Source organism: Eschrichtius robustus, chromosome 17, assembly GCF_028021215.1.
Source record: "Eschrichtius robustus isolate mEscRob2 chromosome 17, mEscRob2.pri, whole genome shotgun sequence".
NCBI lineage: Eukaryota > Metazoa > Chordata > Mammalia > Artiodactyla > Eschrichtiidae > Eschrichtius > Eschrichtius robustus.
The window spans coordinates 83,473,068-83,497,620 of NC_090840.1; the positions used below are offsets into that span (position 1 = coordinate 83,473,068).

Consider the following 24,553-nt stretch of genomic DNA (forward strand, 5'->3'; position numbering starts at 1 on the left):
TCCAATGCAGGCAGGTTCAATCCCTGGACCCCTGGTCGGGGAGCTAGGATCTCACATGCTTCGTGGCCAAAGAGCCGAAACATAAAACAAAAGCAATATTGTAACAAATTGAGTAAAGACTTTAAAAAATGGTCCACATCCCAAAAAAAAAAAAAAAAATCTAAAAAAAAGTATATTCTAATTCTGTTCTACTACAAATGCCATAAACTATGATACTGTATTACAAAAATAAAAACACATATATCAGTACAAAAATAAATAAATAAAGAGGGCATCTAATTTTTTTTTATTTACTTATTTTATTTTTGGCTGCGTTGGGTCTTCGTTGCTGCACGCGGGCTTTCTCTAGTTGCGGCGAGCGGGGGCTGCTCTTCATTGCGGAGCACGGGCTTCTCACTGCGGCGGCTTCTCCTGTTGTGGAGCACGGGCTCTAGAGCGCAGGCTCAGTAGTTGTGGCGCACGGGCTTAGTTGCTCCGCGGCATGTGGGATCTTCCCCGACCAGGGTTCGTACCCATCTCCCCTGCATTGGCAGGCGGATTCTTAACCACTGCACCACCAGGGAAGCCCAAGAGGGCATCTAATTAATTATAACCATGCTCTATTGCACACCTGTGCTATATCTAACTGACGGGAACCTAGGCCAGCCTTACATTTACAAACCACTTGGTAAACCTACTTCTAGCTCTCTTTGGTTTTATTTTAAAAGACAGAAGAACGTATTTTCAGACTATAAATCCCAAATTGCAATTTTACTTTCAGCACAGAAGGGCAGAGACAATCCTCCAGAACTTTGTAACTAAAGGCAGAAACATAACAAAATATGTCCACATTGAACACATAAACTCAAAGAGCCACCAAAATAAAAGCAGCTTCAGCTTCCACCTGGAGGCCTTCCATTTTCTCTCTCTCAGGAGTAACCTGCCCCAAATGGTCAGCAGCACAAGTAACAACCGGCTTTCTTTCACACCTCACATCCAAATGATCTCAGCTAGGCACCCACTTGCCCAGACATACCCCCGGGATAACAGCTCATCAAGCATTCCCTGGACAGGTGTCAGGCACCACTGATTCTGCCAAACTCCCTTCTTGGGAAAAAGAAAAGTCAGAAACTCTGTCTGTAACCCTCTGCCTACTTACAGAAAGATGCAGTCCAGTGGTATAAAGCCATTCAGAGACAGAAAAGAATATCCATTTCATCTGATATTTTTTGAGTTCTGGTATAATGTTAAATCCATGTGATATTTTCCATTTCTAGTGTGTCCAACAGTAAACTTATTTTCCTACCTGCCTTAATAATATAAAAAAAAAAAATTAATGGTTATTTAGACACTCCAGAGAGTACAGGAGAAGAAATTTCATGGAGTGTGTTACGGACTTAGAGTAGGTGTCCCCCAGAAACCCTGTGTTGAAGCCCTAACCCCAATGTGACAGCACTAGGAGGCGGGGCCTTTGGGAGGTCATTAGGGTCAGATGAGGTCAGGAGGGAGGAGCCTCCACACCGAGGGGGGAGGGGAAGAGGAGCTCATCCATTCCCCTCCCTCCAGGTAAGCCGTCTAGGTACTGTGAATACAGGACCTCATGAGTAAGACAGATGAGGTCCTTCTCCCTGTGAAACTTTTAAGGTAAAGGACGGAGGGAGCAGGACAGGAAAAACCAAACAAGGCACTTCCAGGGAACAGGAGCAGTCCATAATGCGGGGGGCACCCGACAAGAATGACAGTGGGCGGGGCATGCTGACTTAGCCGACGCGGTCCGGGTAGCCTCTCCACCGGGGAGACAACTGAAATGAGATCTGAATAATCAGGTCTGCATCTACACGTATCTCCATCTAGTCTCTGGAGGTGAATCCCACTGCGTCACTGGCCAGAGATCTCCGGGCCTCTGTACCTGCTGCTCCTTGAAAGGCCTGTGGAGCACAGGCTTTTTCTTCTTCTAGGATACTCCCCAATTCAGGCCCAAGTCACACACCAGCTCTGGGAGGCCCTCCCTGCAGGACCCTACTGATAAAGTAAGCTGCATCTCAGTTACACCCCTGAGTCTCAGGGTGTTCCAATCACATATTTATTTTTCTGGCTGACCCTCTGGGCAACAACAGGCCACAGAATAGTTACGAGGACAGACTCCAGAGTCAGGCTGCCTGGCTTCACAACCCAGCTTTGCCACTTCCTAGCTGTGTGACCTTGGAAAAACTGTACAACCTCTCTATGCCTTACTGTCCCTATTTGTAAAACGGAGCTATTAATAGCACCTATTTCATAGGGCTGCTGTGAGGGTTCAGTGAGTTGATCTAGGCACACCTCTTAAATGTTAGCTGCTGTTATTACTACTGCCCAGGGGACAGACCTTGACTCATTCATCTCTGTTTTCCAAGAGCCTGGCCAAGTGCTTGCCTCTAATAAGAGGTGGTTAAATGTCTTGTAATGCCATAAATCTGTGACGGCGGCGGGGCGGTGGCGGGGGGGGGGGGGGATATAACTAACGCTTGTTGACCCCTTACCATGTTGCAGGTGAAGGGCAAATCCTCACAACAACTGTAGAAATGGGTATTACTGTCATCTTATCAGATTAAGGCACAGAGAAGTCAAAGTCACATAGTTGCTAAGTTCTAGTAACAGAATCCGTTGACCGTCTCCAATAACACCCTTTGACTGAATGTGGCCCCCCAAATTCATATGTTGAAGCCCTAACCTCCACTGTGACTGTAATTGAAGACAGGGCCCATGAGGAGGTAACAGAAGTTAAATGAGGCCACAGGGTGGGGGCTTAGTCTGATAAAACTGGCGTCCTTCTAAGAAGGGGAAGAGACACCAGGCTCGCTCTGCCGCGTGAGGACACAGTGAGAAGGCAGCTGTGTGCAAGCCAGGAAAGGGCCCTCACCAGAACGTGGCCATGCTGGCACCCTGATCTCAGACTTCCAGCCTCCACAACTATGAGAAAAGAAGTTTGTAATTGTAGCCACGCTGTCTGTGGTATTCTCTTGTGGCAGCCTGAGCTAACTAACACACCCCACGATGACTCCCAATGAAAGTATGAATGCATGCTGCGTAATAGGACATAATTAATCTATGAAATCTTACCCCTAATCAGCTAGTCCTAATGTTATAACAAAAATAAATTCCCATTTTTCTCCACACTCCATTTCCTTATAGAAATCATTAGACTTTGAAGGAGAACTTCATAATCACAGCTAATCAGACGTCTAAGGGATCACAGCAGTTATGCTTAAAGAAAAATGCAGTAATTCCTACATTCCACTAATTTAGGACGACCTCCTAGCAAATGAGCACAAAATAGTAAAGAGTGTGAATTAGGAAATTGTTCAACGGAAGAGTACTTTTATTACTTTCCCCGTGCACGGTAACTCACTCGTTAAGTACGTGCCCAGGAGAAGTCTCAAGCCGCTCGAGCTAATGAATGACACGCACGTTACCGAGAGAGCAGCGGGGCTCGAGGCATGGGGATCGCTACCGTGTGACTGGGGACCGCGATGTGCTGATTAAAACTGGGGAAGAACTTACCGTCACTGAGGTCTTGGAGGAGATTCTCCTGGCAAGAGAAATCCAGCTTCACTTTGATGCTGACGGTGAAAGTGGCCACCTTTCCAGGTTGCAAGGGAAACTGGGCAAGGGTTTCTTCCAGTTTCCAGCTCAGGAAGTCACCATATAATTTTTCTACAATGACAGTAATAAAGGTGATAATGAGGATGCAACTGAGGCAGCAGGAGACTTAGCTATCCCCCTAGAAAATTCGGATGCACCTTCAAAAGCAAAGAAAGATGCAAACCATTTAAAATGGGATGGATCAAAGTACCAGAGAATTCCAGAATCACGGCTGTTCCAAGGCCTGTGTCTATGAGCACTGCCCCCGTGGAGCGGCTTTCTCTCCCCGACAAGAGCCGTGCACTCTTGTTCTCATGAACAGAGTCAGAGCTCAAACAGTACTTTCTATGTTCTATCGCCTTAAAGAGAAACAGATCCATGTTTAGGGGGAGAGAGACCCTCTTCAGGTAACAGGAACACAAAATCAGAAAGGGCCTTTTGCGGGGCGGGGGGCATCCTTAGCTCTCCGGAGTCAGACAGGCTTGGGTTTGACGCCTTTTTGACTCTGACCACCTAGAGCTGGATGGGGAGTGATGATTTGTCCGTGTCAACATTTCTTCGTGTATGAAATGGGGGTGACAACTCCTACATCACAGGGCTGTTTTACAGATTAAACAGGGTGGTGTCTGTAAAGCACTGTATAGACTAAAGCTGAAATGTGCTGAGAGGAGGAAGGGGCCCAGGAAGGAGCCAGGGGGGCAGGAGGGGGCACCGGTTGTGTCATCTGGAAGCAGCTGTGTCACCTGTGTGGCTCCCCCTCCTGCCAGACGATCCCTGCTTCGTTACAGACTGGGAGGAGCGGGTGCTTAGGGCCTAGAATCAAGTCCAATATCAGCACTGCCTTGACATGTGGTGAAACCAGGAGGGCCTGGAACAACCTCACCGCAAGTTCTCCTCCTGACTCTGCTCCCGAGGATACGGTCCCCTGACAAACAACCCTCCGTATCCCGGGGACCAGACGAAGCTCCGGCTTAGCCCTGAGGGTGGGTTTCAGTTCCCTGCCAGCCAAGCACAGCCCCCTGTGGGAACGAGGGGGCACCCCACATCGCTGACACTACAAAGCCTGCCTCCCCGCGGCCTCTGGTTTCCCTCTGTCCCCTGCATGGCGGGCTGTGGTCCCATCCATCCAGCATCGGGCGCTACGTGTGTGTCCATCCTCCTGGCCCTGGGGCGGGAATCCCTCCACACCAGCGAGGTGAACGGGAGGCCTTCCCGCTGTACTTCTCAGTCCCCTAATCCGCCTCGCTAATCCCCCCTCCTGCTGTCCCTCAGTCCCAGACAGGGGAGCAACCTGCTGCTGTTCCCGCCTAAGGGTTACCTTACCACCTCCTTTTAAACAAGCCGACTCTCTGTGCTAAATCCCCTCCATCAGAATAAGGCAACGGACACCTAGAGAGAGTAACCTGCCCATGGTCCAAAACTAGGGAAAAGTGCCGGAATTCTAGATCCAAATGATTCTAGAGCCATGACATTCACTTCCTGCGTGAAGGCACATCAAGGTAGGGTTAAAAAATAAAGTCATCCTCTTGGGACCCAGAAATCAACATTGCAAGAGTCCAGTGGAAGACAGAGAGCTTGATCGAGGTTCATATTGAAGGAGAAAGACCTGTGAGGTTTGCTAACTGCAAGAAAACGAGGCCAAACTGCGCTGTAAACACAAAATAAGTTCATGTCTTCCTGTCCGGGGTGTGCTCCCTCCAGAACTGGCTGAGCTCCAATTAGAACACGTCTAATAGAGCACGTTTATCCTCAGGGTATCCTTAAATAGGAACAGATCAGGGGTGGCGTCCTTGAAAGGTGTTTAGAAACCACATCACATTCATTTACTTACTTAGTTATTCATTGAACACCGAACCTCGACCGTGCCAGACTCTTTCCACATGTGAGTCATCTCACTTAATCCTCACAGCAACCCAGCGGAGCTGTGGTCATTATCCCCCTTGGAAACCAAGGAAGTGCACGTCCTTGCTGGAGGTCATCCAGCTGGGAAGTAGAGGACCTGGCATACAATAGGTGCTCAATTAAGTGTCCGGTGCACAGTGGCAGCACCGATTCCACTAGTTTATAGGGCGTTCAGATTTTGTAATAGACTGATATTATTACTACATTATTTCAGAATGATCTAAAAACAGATGGGCAGTTGGGAAAAGGATGATGGGACTGTTGAGAGTGCTGGTTCCTGGGAGGTAAGATTTAAGGACAACGTGAACGATTAATCACTGTGGGCAGGGATACTTGGGCACCTGACAGTAACCACAGATCCAGGGAAAACCTCTGGGAGAGACTGCTAATCAGACCAGACTTGAAGACGAGGAGAGGCCAGGCAGGTTAAAGAGTAGTGGGACCCGTGGGGTTGACTCTGGACTTGGCGTGTATGTGTCTACACACCCTCCTGTGCGTGGGACGCATTTAATGGACGTTACACTCAAAACTCCTCACATACACGCTGGTCCTGTCACCCTCCTCCTATAGAATGAATACTGTACGGGACACACAGATTCTAGATGTCTGCTGGCAACTATTGAGTATGTGGCAGGAGCCTCATCTGATTAAGTTTTACAAACTGACCTGACCTCCAGTCCTGCCGGATATATTACTCTCTGGGTATTTTGCCAGCATCCGACTCCACAACGGAAGTTACTGCCTTCCCTCCCAAAGCACTAATGGTACCAAAATCCTCTCGATGACCCAGTAACTCACATTCTGTGAGTCTGTGTGAACCAGGTTAATACATTCTTTGCCTTTATTTTCCAATCCCACAGATTAATTTGGGATAGCAGGGTATATGACCTACCAGGCGACATGAAGCCAGGGCAGAAAACCGCTCGGGCCCTGCTTGCTGGAAGCCCAGATCCCAAAGCGCCAGGACTATAGCAGTGCGTGCTAACTTCTTTAAACAGCCTCTCCATCTGCCACAGCAGCTCTGGCCAACGTTTCTACGAAATGGCAATACCGGCCAAGATACTGAGGCCCCGCAAAGGCCCCCCTCCCAAAGCTTCTACTGGACCACTTCTGAAACACAGGCACCAAGACGCAAGCACTCATTCAGCTCTGTTCCTGTGGACGGGCAGAAACTAGGTGAGGGCTCTCAGCACATCTTCTGCTGCACCAGCATACGTGGGTCCTCACAGGACTGAAATGCCTTGGGAAGAACAGTCCGGGTTCACCCCTGCCTTTCCTCCTCCCCTTCCCCACGTTCACCCGCTGTGCCCCTACTACCACCCACACATGCTGCCCCCTCTGCCGGGAGCGCCTGGCCCACTAACCCCGTGCGGCCGCTGCCACCTCCTCCCAGCTCTCCTCTGCTTCTGTCCTCACCCAAACGTGCAGGCGGGATGTGGCACGAACACTGAAGGAGACATTGAAGAAACTGAGTCTTTTTTCCCCAAGACACTTGTACGCTTTGACCATGCTAAGAAGGAAAAAAACCGCTTTTTTACAAGATTTATTTTTTAAGTTTTGCCCTGTATTGCCACAAAGTGTTTTTGTGTTCTGTTTTTTTTTAAGAATTACATAAAAATGCCATAACACAAGCAACTCGAAAAAAGACCAGGCCGAGAAGTGAGAAAACTCGGCAGGGCGGGTAACTCTTACTGTTAACTCCTTCATGGGCCTTCAGCGGCCCCCTTACCGAGCCCCTTGGGTCCTGAGAATCGACCAGCTAACAGGTTCCCCTGGGTGGCCAGGGTCAGAGGAGCCAGCAAGCTCCTCACTGTCAGAGCTGCCCACGGCCTCCCAGGCTGCTTCTCACCATCTCACCTCTTCTGGTTTCGTTTGCTGTGTGATGAGCAGGGTTTAATGCCAGAACACCCTTGCTCATCTGGGGGAGAGTTAAATTTCACCATTCCAGGAAAAATTTGAGAGCAAAGAGAAAGCTAAGATGGCTTCTGAACAGCTCAAGGAGAGATCAACCCAGGAAACGTGGACCCAGGCACCTGCCTGCCTCAGGCGGGGCGTGAGTTTGTGTATTTCAAGTCCGCCCTGCCCACGCTGAGTGCTGGCTTCCCAGCCCCCAAGACACTCCCCCAGTGCAGCGATCGCGAAGCAAAAGCAGCAGCTCATTTCCCCACTTAAAGGGAAGGGAACTTAGCAGGTACCCATCACCCACCACGTGCCAGGCACTGTGCTGGGCACCCCAGAGGCACTACCACTCCTTCTGGAATCACCAGATGAGAGCAGGGCTGGGCCAGGGGTGCCCAGGCTGCAGCGCTAACCCGCAAGCACTCAGCGGCCTGCTCAGGCAGCCATGCAGGGGTCACTGACAGCAAGGGGCTGGGAGCCAAACCCATCCGACTCCAAAACCCATCTCTCAAGTCGCCGGCTGAAGAGAGGCCGTGCTATCACCTGCCCTGACAGAGGCAACAGCAGAGCAGCAGGAAAAGGGACAAGGGCAGCACGCAAGCCGCGTGGAACCGCGCTGGCTGCTCCCGCTACACGCGCAGCCAAACGGCACAGCTCAAGAAGAGACCTGAAAACTGCCACCCAACCCCCGCCCCCAGCCCCAGAAAAGGCCAGTAGCTAAATAAGGTTCAAAGTCCTGTGTTCAGTACCCCACTGCCTCCAAGCTTAGGGTATACTCAGAAAGGGTGCTAGCTGCACTGCTTATTTCTGTATTAAGTTCCATGGCTTAAGAGTGACACATTCAGACAACAGGCAAGTCCACTTGTGGGGAACAGCTTATTCATCTTCTGCGGCCAGACAACTAAGGTATTTATAACTAAGTAACGACACAGAGGAATTCACAGCGCACGGACTCTCCTCCAGCTGCAGCAGGACAGAAAGCCGAATAGCTTCACTGTCGGATTTAATATGTTTTTACGCCTCAAAAGTGGGCCTTTCTGGTTCTTTCCTTCATTACTGTGCTACAAAATGGAATGTCCAGAGGGGCTTTTCAAAATCCTATATAATGATAAGCTATCAGGAATAACAAGATAAACATAAACCAAGAGAGTAGCATATGTCACTAATTCTCCCCCCTGTGGAATTTCGTTTCAGAAATAATAGTCATTATTTTAATGCTAAGAGTTTCGTTTCATGCAGTCAAGTGAAACTGGTTATTTGACACTGACACCACCAGAGGAGTCGTTACTGCTGCTGACCTTCAACATCTGAGGACCTTTCATCTGTGCTTCTAACTGCAGAGACTTTGCCACAATGCTGATGAGAGCAGGAAGCAGCAGGGAACGGCACCTCAGTCAAAACACTTAGGAGCTTTTCATTATACCCACATGGAGCCGTTGCTTTTTGTCAAAAAATTAAGCTGGAAGCATAAAGAAATGAAGGGATGTGTATATGTATTTATGTACACAGGTATGTGTATATTTGTGTTTGTACACACACTCACGGGTATCTCAGAAGATTTGTTGAAAAGCAAATACAATAAATTCATCTCAATTTGGGCTTAATTATAATAAAATTTATGATTACTTAAGTAAAGGCAGAAGTCTGCCTCTTTGACAACCTACAAATAAAGACGTGCTCACAAACGGACTGTCATTAGAATCACTCCATGACATGGGCGGGTGATCCTTGTCCTGATGCGGTGGATTGTAAATGCTCAGCTCCAGGTCAGGAGCTTGTGATGAGGGAACACACGTGCCCCATAAGTGCCCAGACGGCAGCTCAGACCCCTGAGAGGCCCACAAAGGCCTGTGTGACTCTTAAGTGTCCCTGATCCCTACCATATACTGCAAATGCAAAAGGATTCTTTTTTCTTTTTTTTTTAACATCTTTATTGGAGTATAATTGCTTTACAGTGGTGTGTTAATTTCTGCTGTATAAAAAAGTGAATCAGCCATACGTATACATATATCCCCATATCCCCTCCCTCTTGCATCTCCCTCCCACCCTCCCTACCCCACCCCTCTAGGTGGACACAAAGCACTGAGCTGATCTCCCTGGGCTATTCGGCTGCTTCCCACTAGCTATCTATTTTACATTTGGTAGTGTATATATGTCCATGCCACTCTCTCACTTCATCCCAGCTTCCCCTTCCCCCTCCCTGTATCCTCAAGTCCATTCTCTACGTCTGCGTCTTTATTCCTGTCCTGCCCCTAGGTTCTTCAGAACCTTTTTTTTTTTTTTATTCCATATATATGTATTAGCATACGGTATTCGTTTTCGTCTTTCTGAATTACTTCACTCCGTGAGTCTGTAAGAGCAGGGATTAGAACAAGACAAGAAAGCAAGGAAGATGGAGGAGAAAAACACAACAGGGAGACACAGCCTCATCCACCAGAGGGCAGACAGCAGAAGCAAGGAGAACTACAATCCTGCAGCCTGTGGAACAAAAACCACATTCACAGGAAGATAGACAAGATGAAAAGGCAGATGGCTATGTACCAGATGAAGGAACAAGATAAAACCCCAGAAAAACAACCAAACGAAGCAGAGATAGGCAACCTTCCAGAAAAAGAATTCAGAATAATGATAGTGAAGATGATCCAGGACCTCAGAAAAAGAATGGAGGCAAAGATCGAGAAGATGCAAGAAATGTTTAACAAAGACCTAGAAGAATTAAAGAACAAACAAACAGAGATGAACAATACAATAACTGAAATGAAAAATACACTAGAAGGAATCAATAGCAGAATAACTGAGGCAGAAGAACGGATAAGTGACCTGGAAGACAGAATGGTGGAATTCACTGCTGTGGAACAGACTAAAGAAAAAAGAATGAAAAGAAATGAAGACAGCCTGAGAGACCTCTGGGACAATATTAAACGTAACAACATTCGCATTATAGGGGTCCCAGAAAGAGAAGAGAGAGAGAAAGGACCTGAGAAAATATTTGAAGAGATTATAGTCAAACTCTTCCCTAACATGGGAAAGGAAATAGCCACCCAAGTCCAGGAAGCACAGAGAGTCCCATACAGGATGAACCCAAGGAGAAACACACCGAGACACACAGGAATCAAACTGGCAAAAATTAAAGACAAAGAAAAATTATTGAAAGCAGCAAAGGAAAAACAACGAATAACATACAAGGGAACTGTTTCAGACATTACATGAAATTTCAAAAAAAAAAAAAAAAAAAAACATACAAGGGAACTCCCATAAGGTTAACAGCTGATTTCTCAGCAGAAACTCTACAAGCCAGAAGGGAGTGGCGTGACATATTTAAAGTGATGAAAGGGAAGAACCTACAACCAAGATTACTCTACCCGGCAAGGATCTCATTCAGATTCGATGGAGAAATCAAAAGCTTTACAGACAAGCAAAAGCTAAGAGAATTCAGCAACACCAAACCAGCTCTACAACAAATGCTAAAGGAACTTCTCTAAGTGGGAAACATAAGAGAAGAAAAGAACCTACGAAAACAAACCCAAAACAATTAAGAAAATGGTCACAGGAACATACATATCGGTAATTACCTTAAATGTGAACGGATTAAATGCTCCAACCAAAAGACACAGCCTTGCTGAATGGATACAAAAACAAGACCCATATATATGCTGTCTACAAGAGACCCACTTCAGACCTAGGGACACATACAGACTGAAAAGGAGGGGATGGAAAAAGATATTCCATGCAAATGGAAATCAAAAGAAAGCTGGAGTAGCAATACTCATATCAGATAAAATAGACTTTAAAATAAAGAATGTTACAAGAGACAAGGAAGGATACTACATAATGATCAAGGGATCAATCCAAGAAGAAGATATAAAAATTATAAACATATATGCTCACAACATGGAGCACCTCAATACATAAGGCAACTGCTAACAGCTATAAAAGAGGAAATTGACAGTAACACAATAGTGGGGGACTTTGACACCTCACTTACACCAATGGACAGATCATCCAAAATGAAAATTACTAAGGAAACACAAGCTTTATATGACACAATAGACCAGATAGATTTAATTGATATTTATAGGACATTCCATCCAAAAACAGCAGATTACACTTTCTTCTCAAGTGTACATGGAACATTCTCCAGGATAGATCACATCTTGGGTCACAAATCAAGCCTCAGTAAATTTAAGAAAATTGAAATCATATCAAGCGTCTTTTCTGACCACAACGCTATGAGATTAGAAATGAATTACAGGGAAAAAAACGTAAAAAACGCAAACAGATGGTTGCTAAACAATATGTTATTAAATAACCGAGAGATCACTGAAGAAATGAAAGAGGAAATCAGAAAATACCTAGAGACAAATGACAATGAAAACACGATGATCCAAAACCTATGGGATGCAGCAAAAGCAGTTCTAAGAGGGAAGTTTATAGCTATACAAGCCTACCTCAAGAAACAAGAAATGCTCAAATAAACAATCTAACCTTACACCTAAAGGAACTAGAGAAAGAAGAACAAACAAAACCCAAAGTTAGCAGAAGGAAAGAAATCATAAAGATCAGAGCAGAAATAAATGAAATAGAAACAAAGAAAACAATAGCAAAGATCAATAAAACGAAAAGCTGGTTCTTTGAGAAGATAAACAAAATTGAAAAACCATTAGCCAGACTCATCAAGAAAAAGAGGGAGAGGACTCAAATCAATAAAATTAGAAATGAAAAAGGAGAAGTTACAACAGACACCACAGAAATACAAAGCATCCTAAGAGACTACTACCAGCAACTCTATGCCAATAAAATGGACAACCATGAAGAAATGGACAAATTCTTGGAAAGGTATAACCTTCCAAGACTGAACCAGGAAGAAACAGAAAATATGAACAGACCAATCACAAGTAATGAAATTGAAACTGTGATTAAAAATCTTCCAACAAACAAAAGTCCAGGACCAGATGGCTTCACAGGTGAATTCTATCAAACATTTAGAGACGAGCTAACACCCACCCTTCTCAAACCCTTCCAAAAAACTGCAGAGGAAGGAACACTCCCAAACTCATTCTATGAGGCCACCATCACCCTGATACCAAAACCAGACAAGGATGTTACAAAAAAAGAAAATTACAGACCAATATTACTGATGAATATAGACACAAAAGTCCTCTACAAAATACTAGCAAACAGAATCCAAGAGCACATTAAAAGGATCATACACCACGATCAAGTGGGATTTATCCCAGGGATGCAAGGATTCTTCAATATACGCAAATCAATCCATGTGATACACCATATTAACAAATTGAAGAATAAAAACCATATGATCATCTCAACAGATGCAGAAAAAGCTTTTGACAAAATTCAACACCGATTTATGATAAAAACTCTCCAGGAAGTGGGCATAGAGGGAGCCTACCTCAACATAATACCACAGCAAACATCTTTAAAAAAAAAAAAAAAAAAAACACAACAGGAAACTTTTCTTTATCTGAAGAAAAGGGGGTCAATCAGAGGGGAGTGAGGGCGTGACCAGAGACCTGCGAGGGCCCCCGACGGGGGGCAGGAACAGGAGGAGAAGACGTGAGGCCCGCAGGCAGGCCTCCCACGCGGCCAAGGCCCCGGGCACGCAGACCACCTGCAGACAGAACACACGGAGAGCAGTCAGCATCCTCGGAGCAGGCAAGACGTGGGCACCTCGGGCTCAGGGTCGTCCTCAGCGCTCCCGTGACCTGCATTAACACGCCAGCCTCACAACAACCTGTGTGGTGGGGACTCGCGCTGGGTTCACTCAGCACCTCCTCTGTGACAAGCACTGTTCTTAGTTCCCGGGCCCTGGCGCTGCAGCAGGGAGGTAAACAGACCACCCCTACCCCAGAAAGACCTCTTACAGGTGTCGTGATTACTTAATGAGAAGAAACTACCTGAAATACCACTCAGCTGGCACGTGGTGAGTGCTAGAAAGTAAAAGTTATTATTACTGCTGAGACATAAAATAACCCTAACAGCACTACAAAGAAAATAACACGGACCCTGGAGGAGGGAGTGCTTAATTCCCTGTGGAAGAGCTTCACAGGGAGCTCACTCACGTTCCCGGTTTAAGACATTTTCCCATCTTCACATTTATATTACATCATTTATTGATACTGACAGCTTTTTGGTACTGTAGAATATAAGTGACAGGAATTATTCCCTTTGTATATCTTGGAAGCAGATGGTTTATTTTCATTAATTTAATTCCACATGTAAATGTATGGCAGCTCGGGATGAGAATTAAAAAAGAATGACAGCTTTAATTTTTCACTTGCAAACGTGTTGTTTTGAATGGCCAGCCCGTGCTATACATGATGGAACCAGCTGTGTGATCCCAGATACGTCATTTAACCTCTTCTGCCTTCACCTCCCCTATCCATAGCGTGAGGGTAATAATGCTTGACCCCCTGCCCTCGAAGAGGCTAAATTGAGAGCTGGGCGAGAAGGTGACTGCTGACAGTGTTGCAAGGACCCAGCCCCGGAGGCTTCTCCAGGGATTCTGCCTGGTTCCCCCGAGCGTTTCCACCCTCCCGCATCGCTGCCAGTAAACGATGACCGAGGGCTGACCAGGTAAATACGGAGAGTGGCCACCTCTCAGGTTGGGCAGGGATTGGCTGGAAAGGGCCATGAGAGGATTTTCTGAGGTGATGAGAATGGTCTGTGATATATCTTGATATGGGTTTGGGTGAGACACATGTATTTGTCAAAACTTATCAAATGGTAACTTAAGGTTTGTGTATTTCACCCCATATACTTTTTACCAGAGAAAAGTAAACAAACTTTGAAGTCTAATTAATGATATGCATGCTAAAGTATTAATCGGTAAAATGCACAGAAATCTGCAACTTATTTTGAACGACACAAAAAAAACAAGATGGATCAATGGATGGATAGGAGGCTGGATAGCCAAACATTATAGAAGCTAGACGGTGGGTTTGCAGTGTTCGCTGTAAAATTCTCTCCACTCTTCTGTATGTTTGAATATTTTTATAATGAAAGGTTGGAGAGGCAGGGAATGGCTGATACAAAGAATAAGTTCCAGAAGAGTTCAAAAGCGTAAGAACAGCAAAGGTAGGGGAACGCGCTCGCTGCCTTTGAGAGACTCGCACCTGGCTGGAGGGAGACCAGAACACAAGCAATGACGACTCGGAGTGAAAGGGGCTCCTCAGAAGTCACCCGGGCCTCTGAGACAACAAAGGGGGGCCCCAGTCACCCAGTCTAGGAAGGCTTCCCAGAGTGACCACGGAGCAGAAACCCCAGGATACGTTAAGTGCAGAAGAGGAGGCAAAGGCAGGAACAGAAGTTAGCAAGTCGGCTCCTAGTGAGAGGAGATGGTTTATCCTCAAGTTTAGAGAGACAGCACGAACGTCCAGGAAACTGAAACTAGTTCCTAACGGTCAACGTGACGAGAGTTTAAGGGGAGAGGTGGCTGAGGCTGAGGCTTGGGGCAGAGGCCAGGGATACGGGGCCTGGGGCGCAGGGACAGCAGGGGTTTCCAAAGAAGAACCCTGAGGATCTGTGCTTCGGAAAGAAGAAGCAAGTTTGTAACGAATAATGGACACGTGGTTACCGTTTGGGCTTATCTGAGAAAAGGAAGAGATATTTTCTAGTTGCTAAGCTGTGAAGGCAAGGTAAATCACAGGAGATGTGAAAATTTTTACCACCATGTACTCTGCAATTTTCTGTCATTCAATGTTAGTTCGCTTGTTCAAACATCAACCAACCCCTTTAACCATTTAATTAACTTCAGAATACCAGATGAAGGTATTTCATGTCAGGGAGGCAGTTTCTACCTAATCCATATGTGTTTGCTCCGGAAAATAGGAGGGAAAGGGAAGAAAGGATGCGATTAAGGTAGGATCATCAAAATTCCCCAAAGACTCAGAGACACAAAACGCAATGACCATAAAAGAAAAGAATGATTAGGTGAACCATACTAAAATGAAGAACTTCTGTTCATCCAAGGACATGGCTGAGAGAGTGTAAAGGCAGCCGGGTAAGACACTCTGCAAGTCAGGAGAGAGGGGCAGACAGAGACAGAGAAAGAGACAGACACACAGAGACAGAGAGAAACAGAGACAGAGAGAAGGCAGAACACCCACTGGGAAAAAAAGGACAAAGGGCTGGTACGACAAAGGACCTGAGTATCCAAAACCACATGAAAGGTGTTCAACTTCGCTGGTCATCAGGGAAATGCAAATTAAACCCTGGCGTTAGAGCACTACACCCCACCTCCCTACCGTGGATAAAATGACTACGATGGCACAGAGCAGAGGGGACTTGGGGCAGCCGTCACTCTCACACGATGACTGTGTAACTGGATTTTGGAAAAGTAGTTCTGAAGCCGAATGCCTGTGGCCCCATGGCCCAGCATCCGATCCTGGAGACCCTCACGGAGATGGCGGGCTCGGCCCACCAGAGCCAGGAGCCCCGGGACAGCACCGTCCTCAGCAGCACCTGGGTGCGCCCAAGCTCCCACTGGATGCCTGGCTCACCTCGCTCCTACGTCAAAAGCATGTAAACACCCCGAAATCCCACCAGCTTGCTCTCCCTGTTCTGTCTTTGTCTTTGGTCTCCCCAGACAGTATAATTTCTCTAACTTTATTAAATGACCTGATTTTATTTCCACTTACTACTCTCGATGCCCTCCCCCCGACACACGCACAATATATCCCCCCTTTGATCAGTACCACTCACTAACCACAAACAGACCAGGTCCTCTGCCGCATGCTGCCTCACTTAATTCTTAGAACAACTTTTCATGGTTAAGGACCACCTCCCCTGCTTACCCAGGAGGAAGCTGAGGCATGTGAAGGACAAATAGCAAGTAAACAGTGAAGCCAAAGTTTAACACAGGTCTTATGACACCCAAGCTACGTGTGCCTTAGAACTAGGAGACAGCATCTGTCTTTAAGAGGGAGTGCACAGACTCTTAAGCGTTGAACCCACAGAAAACACTGGGCTGGATGGATGGATCCTAGATGGTAATGCCTCTGAACCTACAAATGCTTCTCTTCATTCATTCATTCCAGGATACGCTTCCCGAGATCTGATCATTGTTAAGAGCACAGGGGATACAAAGGTGCATCCTGTGCTCCATTATCTTCCTTTGCGTGTTCTTCACGCATGATTGGGACAAAAATTTCACAGTGGTGTCAAATTAAAAGTGGAAGAAATTTTTAGGCTTTCTGAACACTGGTTATCTAATGTGTCTCTTCTGCAAATAAAAAAGATAAACATTTCTGGGGTCAAACCTACTTAAATTCCCTACCTTTGGTAGTGAGAATTTTTGAGGTGACTTCCAGTTTCTCCAGTGGCTCCATCCCAATATTTTCCAGTTTCACAACAAGGTGCTGAGTTTCTCCGTTGTAAAGCTGGACTGACACGTTAGTGGATACTTCATCACCAGAGGAAGGTTGCAGTGAATGTGCAGACCTAAAATAATAGTAATAATTATAATAAATTTTAGAAACACAGAAAAAAACAAAGAAAACCAGTGGCATTTTAGAATTATTCACATCACCACACTTAAACATTTCAGAAACAGGGACTAGGGAGCCTTGGCTTTAACACGGAATCAGTACCCAGCGTCCAGGAACTCAAGGGCAAATTGCCACATCATGAGCGCTGTCTACATGCAGATGCGCCCTGGGTCACCGACCTCTCATCCACGGGATCGCTCTCACTGGGCCTTACTTTCTCAAGCGTGTGTGAAGCAAAAAAAATTCTTAATGATTGGATTATGGTGAGGACAATAGTGAAACAATGAATTAATTCAAATGATCCATAAGCGTGCTGCTCTCTTTGAAAATTTTTTTAAATCTCATGCTCAGAAATGGCCTGGGAAAATCCACTGATTTAAGAAGAAAACTTAAATGAACCATTCCAAATGATAACATGGGAAGTGGAGGAAAACAAAGAAAAATGAAAAGCACATACAACAGCCTCCACATCACAGGTAAAATCGACGAGCAATGCTGGCAGCTCCTGACGGGACCCAGGGCAGCTGGCGGGTCCTCGGCACTGGTCAGCTGGGGCGCTGGACCAGAGGCCCTGAGCCTCGCCTGACACTCCCTTGAGGCTCCGGCACTACAGCCCTGGTCTGAAGCTCCAGCCTGAGTCCTACTGACTGTCCCTCAATCCACAGTGCTCATTACCCTGGTGTCTCCTTCCCAACCCACAGGCAGCAAACCCACTTCCGGGCAAGGAGGGACCGGTGACCACAGGGAAAGGGCTCTAGAGGCACAGTGGGGACGAAAGCCAGCCAACAACGAGGGAGGTGCGTGTGCGGGAGGTGGGGTTAAAAAGTGCATCCAAACCACATTTTCCGAAAATAACAGCATAAAGAATCAACGTGAATTCCTTTGCATTTTATACCTTTAAAGTTGTTCAGGAGTCAAGAAATAAACTTTCTCTGTCAAGGAAGGAAAAGTGACTCCCGTCCTCACTATAAATGACTTCTTTCCACATTTTAACAGGTAGTCCTTCTCAAGTGAAAGCTGTTTGTAGTCAATTTGAATTTGCAGAGAAGGTGTTTAAGAAAACTAAAACACAGCCGACACAAATTACTCTGCCTCTCAAGCAAAGAGGATGCCAGCCCCTCCAGTACGGTGGGAAAAGGAGGAGGGAGAAAGCAGAGAAACATGCAGCCTGGCCGCAGGCCTGGCCCAGACACAGGCGCTGACTGTCCCAAAGCACAGCGTCCCACCCATCAGAGCCCCGAGCTGGGATGAGACGAGGCTGGCACTGAGAAGGGGCCCATTAAGTAAGTGACTGAGCTTTTGAAACATTTCAGAAAATACCAAGATACATTTTATAAAAACAGCCCAAAGGGTAAACATTAAAGCATTATTCATATGAGCAAAAACTGAGACAATCCCAAATTCCAAAAGCAAGGAAATGAATGGTGATGAGATTTTGAGATACCTTTATGATGTAATTTTTTAAGCAATTAAAATAGAAATTTTTAGCTTATGTTATATGTTTATGCAAGAAGTAATCTATGATAGTATATAAAATATAGTACGATCTCAACTATTCAAACATTTTTTTTAATGGATAAACAGTGGAAGGAAACACCAGAAGGCATTAATAGTAATTCACTCTGAGATTTCCCTTTCTTCTTTATGCTTTCCTATAATGCTAAAGGAAAAAAAGAAAAAAGACTATTTTTTAGAAGATAAGACTTTTTCCTAAATTCTCTAAAACCTCAACTGTTTCTCACCAAAATTACCATTCCAAAGCCTAATTTCACATTTTGTTCTGACCTTGGTAAGAAACACTTCAACTATATTCCAGCTTGCTGCAAGCAGAGCACACTGCCTACTGGTGACCTCGAAGAAACCCTTCGCCTCTATTCTGGTCATAAGGATCACAGGTTAACTCAGACTCTTGGGGCCACCGGAGAAGGTGTACTGAACAGCACTCCTAGGTGCCCCTCTTGGCCTCAAGCAGACCCAGCGCGGCGCGTGCTCTACCTGGGCAGAGACGTGCTGATCTGCAGTCTGGGCAGAGCAGGGATGACTTCCACCGTGGAGCCGCTGGTCTTTAATCCCGGGAGGTTGTCCAGCAAACAGTCGCTAAAGACACCAAAGACCGTGGTGTGGTAACCTGGGGACAAAACGCAAAGCTTCACCATCTGAAAAGGCTTCATGAGACACCCACGCCTCAAGGCAGCCCCGGGGTGACAGGAACGCAGGGTCCCTTTCCGAGCTGAGTTGAGATTTAGGCCCCGTCGCCTGCCAGGCTCGCCCAGAGCTCCCACACTCAACCCCAAGACCCTCCATTTCCTTGAGCAGAGGTGCCAGCAGCACCTGCGTGCCCACTTCACAAGGCTGGCTGCGTCCAAGCGACAGTGTATAAACTGTAAATCTCACAGAACTTAATAATGAGTGCCTCATCCTTCTATTAATTTGCTTTTCAAATTTATCCATCTCTAAAATGAAAGTGATAGCTTGTATTCCTTTCCAGGACATAATGTAACTTAATAAGTATTTGAAAAAAATGATTCAAAATCTTCTGTTGAGAGATGAAAGTTCAAGAGTCAATTATTGTTTTTATAGCTGTTACGTGATATGGCAAGTCTGCTCAATGTGTACAAGTACTATAATATAAGATTAGCAAAAAAAAAAAAAAAAAAAAAAAAGATTAGCAAAATTTCCATGAAAAAAAAACCCTCCATGGGTTAGATAAGCACTTGAAATTGTTTAAGCAAAGCTTTAAAATGGCTTTTGAAATTTTGAGATAATTATTATAAACAACATTCACTGTGTAACAAAATCAAATAATACTCGATGGCTAAATGCCTAGGGTGACAATTTTTCTGCATTCATATTAAGTGGCTACACGCTCAACAAGAAGCAAGCTGGCACCTGGTACAGCCTCATCAAGGCTCCCCTTTACCTTCCGCCAGTTCCAACTGGCCCCTCAACTTAAAATAACTCCAATTCACAGCACCCACATTTCCTTTTTTTTAACGTATGTTCCTTCTAAGACTCCTTTAATTTAACTTGCGAACCTTTTCCTCCCCAGAAACCCACAGCTGGCACGAAGCCCTGTCATACTGTTCTTTCTATGAAACCTGATAGGATGTGGCTTTGTCTACGAAGCAACCTTTGTTTCCAGTTTCTTAATTAAAATCAATCATTTTCCTTTCCTCGCCCATTGCTGAAGGTGACTGCAAATAAACTGAAAATCTGATGACAATCCTGTGTGTTATGTCCAGTGACACTTCACACATACGGCTCCCCAAACAATGGACACCAACTAGTCTGTCCCAGGGACCTCTGTCACCGAGGCTTCACTACTCACCCGTGGACATATTGGTCCTCGGCCGTGTGTCACTCTGAATCAAGCCTTTCGGTCCTGGCTACTTCCTCCCTCATCTGTCTCCTCTGCTCTATTCCCAGCCGCAGCTGGGGTCCGATGTCTGACATCTTCTCCCTGGACTACGGCTGGAGCTTCCTAGTTGGTCTCCTTCCTCCTGTCCTGCCCACCTCCAGCCCGCTCTCCAACACAGCAGCCTGGAGCGGCTCTGAACCGCCCGTCAGACCATCTCTCTCCTCTCTTCAAATAATGCAGCAGCCCACACTGCCCTCAGCAAGACTTACGAGGCCCTCTGGGTCGGCCCTGTCTGCCTTCCCAGCCTCATCACTACACCCCTCTGCCTTAGACCAGTTAATTCTGAGCCCCCCTCCAGCTCCCTCTGCACCCTGTTCTCTCTTACCACCAGGTAAGTAAGAGCCTGGACCAGATGTTCTTCCTGCCTGGATCCCTCTTACTCCCCATCCCACTCATTCGGAGAACCCCTAGTTCGCCTCCAAACCTCAGGGTCACTTGTCAGGAGAAGCCCCCCTCCACCCACCTCCCGTTCTGGGTCGCCGCTCCCCCACTGCCCACAAGCCGGGGCCCGGCCCACCTCAGCACTGCCTGCCACGCACCCTCACCTAGGACGCTGCTGCCTCACCGCTCGAGAGAGAGCACCTCTCCCAGTGAATGTCTGTTCTTTCAGCCACCAAACAGCTAAGACTACTACGTGCCAGGTGTGAGGATCCAGCCGGGCAAGACAGACGAGGCTGGCAAGGAAAAGGCCAACAAGCCGCCACGATCCGTGACGTGAAGGAGGGCCCGATCCAGCAGAGGGAAGCTGAGGACGATCTCCAGGGGGAAAGGAAGACTGGGCTAGGCACTGGAGAAGCACCAGGGCCACCACGTCTGGAGGCACACCAACAGAAGGAAAGCATGGCGTGTTTCCAGGACAGGAGCTGTATGAGCCGGCAGAGATGAGCAGGGCCCGAGCGCACAGGGCTCCGCAGCCAACGTAAGCGTGCAGCCCTGATGGAAAGCGCGTGGTGAAGGTGCTAAGACTTCCCGTCCAGAGATGACAGGACCAGATCTGCCCTGTGCAAAGGTCACGTGGCTGCAATACGGAAAGAGTGAGGGCAGAAACACCAGTCCTGATGCTTCTGTGACAAACTCTAGAAGAGGGTCATGTTCTGCCAGACCAGAGCGGCTGTGGAGGTGGAGAGGGCGCTGATGACACGGTCAGTATTGTAGGGGGGAGTGAGGAGGAGGCAGGAGCAGGGAAGTATGACTCCCAGTGCCCGGGTAGGGCAACTGGCCAGACGGCAATGCCCTCACTGGGACGGGACCACAGCGGGAAGGGCAGCTTGGGGGATGAGGTGACAGGCTCCAGTTGGGACATGCTGTATGTGACGTGCCCACGAGATAGCCAAGAAGATGGGTGGGAAGCGGCTGGATGTGCAGGTCCAGGAAAGGAGTCTGGACAGGAGACGTGGCCCTGGGAATCAGCAGCATGGAGATGGGACCCGAAGCCAGGAAAGTAGATGAGTCTGATGGGATTGCCGAGAGACAGCAGGTGGAGAAAGGAGGGGAAGAGAGAGGAAGGGCGGGAGGGGGTGGGGGAGGGAGGAGAGGCAAGGGGAAGCAAGAGGGTGGGAGGGAAGGACAGAGTTGGGTGCAGACTGAAGGGTCGGGCTGAAGAAGAAGTGCCTGCAGAAGACCCTGCCCGAGAATGACAGGCAGGAGAGGCGGCAGAGACGCGAGGGTGACCAGGTGAGCGCACCCAGGAAGGAGGCGGGCAGCGGTGCCAAAGGCTGCTGAGCAGTGGAGTTGGACAAAATCTGAAATGTAGGCACCGGATTTAGCCGGAAAAATACTGCCAGTGGCCTCCGTGACAGCAGTTTTGGTGAGGTGATGGCTGGATGGGCAGGATGCGGTGGGTTAGAGAACCAGCACAGAGGTGGAAGAGTGGATTCAGCGTGTACAGACAGCTCTCTGAAGAGGTCTGCTCGGAAGGAGAGACAGCAGATGAGGCCACAGCGAGAGGAAATCGTGGGCTCAGGGTGCGGGGGGGCAGGGGGTTTTAACCGCAGTGGGAGAACCTTGGAGCGTGTTTGCAGGCTCCGGGGAAGACAGACAGGAGTGCGGGGGGTGCCCTCCACATCCCGCACGCTCTACGTGGTTCGTGGCGTGTCCCACAGCACCGCCATCCATCCGTGACCTGTTAACGGGCGAAGATCAGAATGCCAGGAGGCACAGGAGCCAGCAGCCCCCGAACCTGCTTACCATTCACAGCAATCGTCCCCGTCGTCTGCGGGACCCCAACAAGCGTCACTGGGTAAAGACCAGACTCAGCCGGGAGGGAGAGCGCCGCGGGGAGAGATTCAAACTCCACTCCACTCGTGAGCAGCCCCTGGAGCAGGTGACAGAGGATGGCAATGAGCACGGCCCTAACCCAATCCCAAAGCCGCCGCGCTCTTGGTCAGTCCCCGATCGGCCCCCAAGCATCGTGCCCCGCCCACAGGAGAGCCCCGGGACCCTCAGAAGGAAAAGGCTCATTGGCAGCTCTTGTAAAAGTCCACAGGGAATTGTAGAGATGTCCTCGCAGTGCAATGAACACAAAACAATCTCGAAATGGACAGCACTGTGGGTGCTTGAACAACAATTCCATCTTTAATATTAGCTCCGCTCGATGTATTTTTAATATTTGTTCTGCTTTCTTGTTTTACCAAGTTGGAATGTAAATAAAAAGAAAAAATAAAATATTTTATTTACATACAAAATGAAAACCATGAAGTGTGGAAATAGATCATCAGTTAATATCCTTCCACCAGTGCATCTGTGAATTATCAGCTCATTTCACTAAGCACCAGGCCCTATGCTTGACGGCGAACGACACAGGCTCCCTGGCCTCCAGGGGCTGCCCCGTGATTGCAGGACCTCTCAGCGCTCAGGACCTTCTCCTCAACACTGTAACAGAGGCCCCATCCAGCACAACAGCCAAGAGGAGAAAGAAATGGCATGAAGACAATTATTCACACACACAAAAACTGTGGAAAACCCTGTGGGACCTACGAGGAAAACTGAACTAACAAGAGCACTTAGCCAAGTAACAAAGTCAGCATTAAAAAAGCAAAAGTATTTCTATAATCTAGCAATAAACAAAACATATTAGAAAATAAAATATTACAAATATCATTAACAAGAGGTCAAAAACATCCCCTATCTTGGAATAAGTCTAATGAGTGGTCTGTGAGATTCCCGCACTGAAATCTACAGAAGATGGCTGAGATACATTAAAGAAGACCTGAATGTAGGAGGGATCCTGGATTCTTCCCGGGGGGGCTCTTTTCTGCAGTGCTATGGTCGAAGCAATCCTGAAACTATCTTAGGCCTATCCCAGGAGCAAGCAGACGAGAAGCGTGCTAATGCTGCTGGGAGCCCAGGTTCTCACACTGGAGGGAAGGACGCCGATGCGGAATGGAGGCAGGCGAGAAGAACCCTACGGAGACCGACTAGAATTGGAGGGATGGCTGTGAAGTCAGAATGTATGAAGTCTGTATTTGGATTGTGTATATGCATGCCTAAGGGCACACGTATATGCATGTACATACACGTGCAGATGTACGCACGTAGGTACGTGTGTAAGCACGTGTCTATGTGTGCATGCATGCAGACTTTTCCTAACTCTGTCTACAGAAAGCACCCAGAAGCAAAGGCTCTCCAATAACAATGAGCACACCTGTGCCCAGAGTCTGAGCAAAAGCATGAAATGATCTAACCATGTGTGAAACAGATGTCGTGGCCAAGAATGGAAGCAGAGAAACCAATTAGATGGCTATTGTCTCCAGGCAAAATATATTGGCATTTGATTTCCTTTTAAAATAGCTAAAGCAAATACGGCCAACTGTGAGCATTTGCTAAATGTGAACGGTGGATATACAAGGGCTTATTATTCCCTGTAACATTTCATATGCCTGAAATATTCCATAATTTAATTTTTAAATTCTGAACATGATTTGTGGGCTATCTCCTAGTGGTAACTTATTTTATTCTTTGTTCTTCCTCATTTTTTATAAAAAGCACATATTACTTTTCAACCAGATATAAATGAAAGCTTCTTTTTAAGACTAAAAATATGTATAAGAAAGAACAGCAGGCATATGATACTTTAACCACTTTGGGGGAAATTCTCTAAACAACTATTATTCCTGGTTTAGGCCAAGAGACAGAAAGTCACTAAAGGGCCTGACCAAGAGCTAAAACCTAAGGTTGGCACATTCTTGTGCAACAGGAGGAGGAGGGAACACTCATCCTTACAGGTCAT

The 24,553-nt window shown here is 47.0% G+C and overlaps 1 protein-coding gene across 2 annotated transcripts in view; it reads right to left on the reverse strand.

The window, feature by feature from the left end:
- The window catches only part of TRAPPC9 (trafficking protein particle complex subunit 9), a 522,236-nt gene that overhangs the window by 364,062 nt on the left and 133,621 nt on the right, over positions 1 to 24,553 (reverse strand). For both annotated transcript variants that reach the window (XM_068525830.1, XM_068525829.1), the window contains 4 exons: positions 22,513 to 22,639; positions 18,903 to 19,035; positions 16,697 to 16,860; positions 3,520 to 3,672 (listed from right to left, as the gene is read on the reverse strand). In XM_068525830.1, the coding sequence (XP_068381931.1) occupies positions 3,520 to 3,672; positions 16,697 to 16,860; positions 18,903 to 19,035; positions 22,513 to 22,639 (577 nt within the window). The remainder of the gene's footprint in view (positions 1 to 3,519; positions 3,673 to 16,696; positions 16,861 to 18,902; positions 19,036 to 22,512; positions 22,640 to 24,553) is intronic.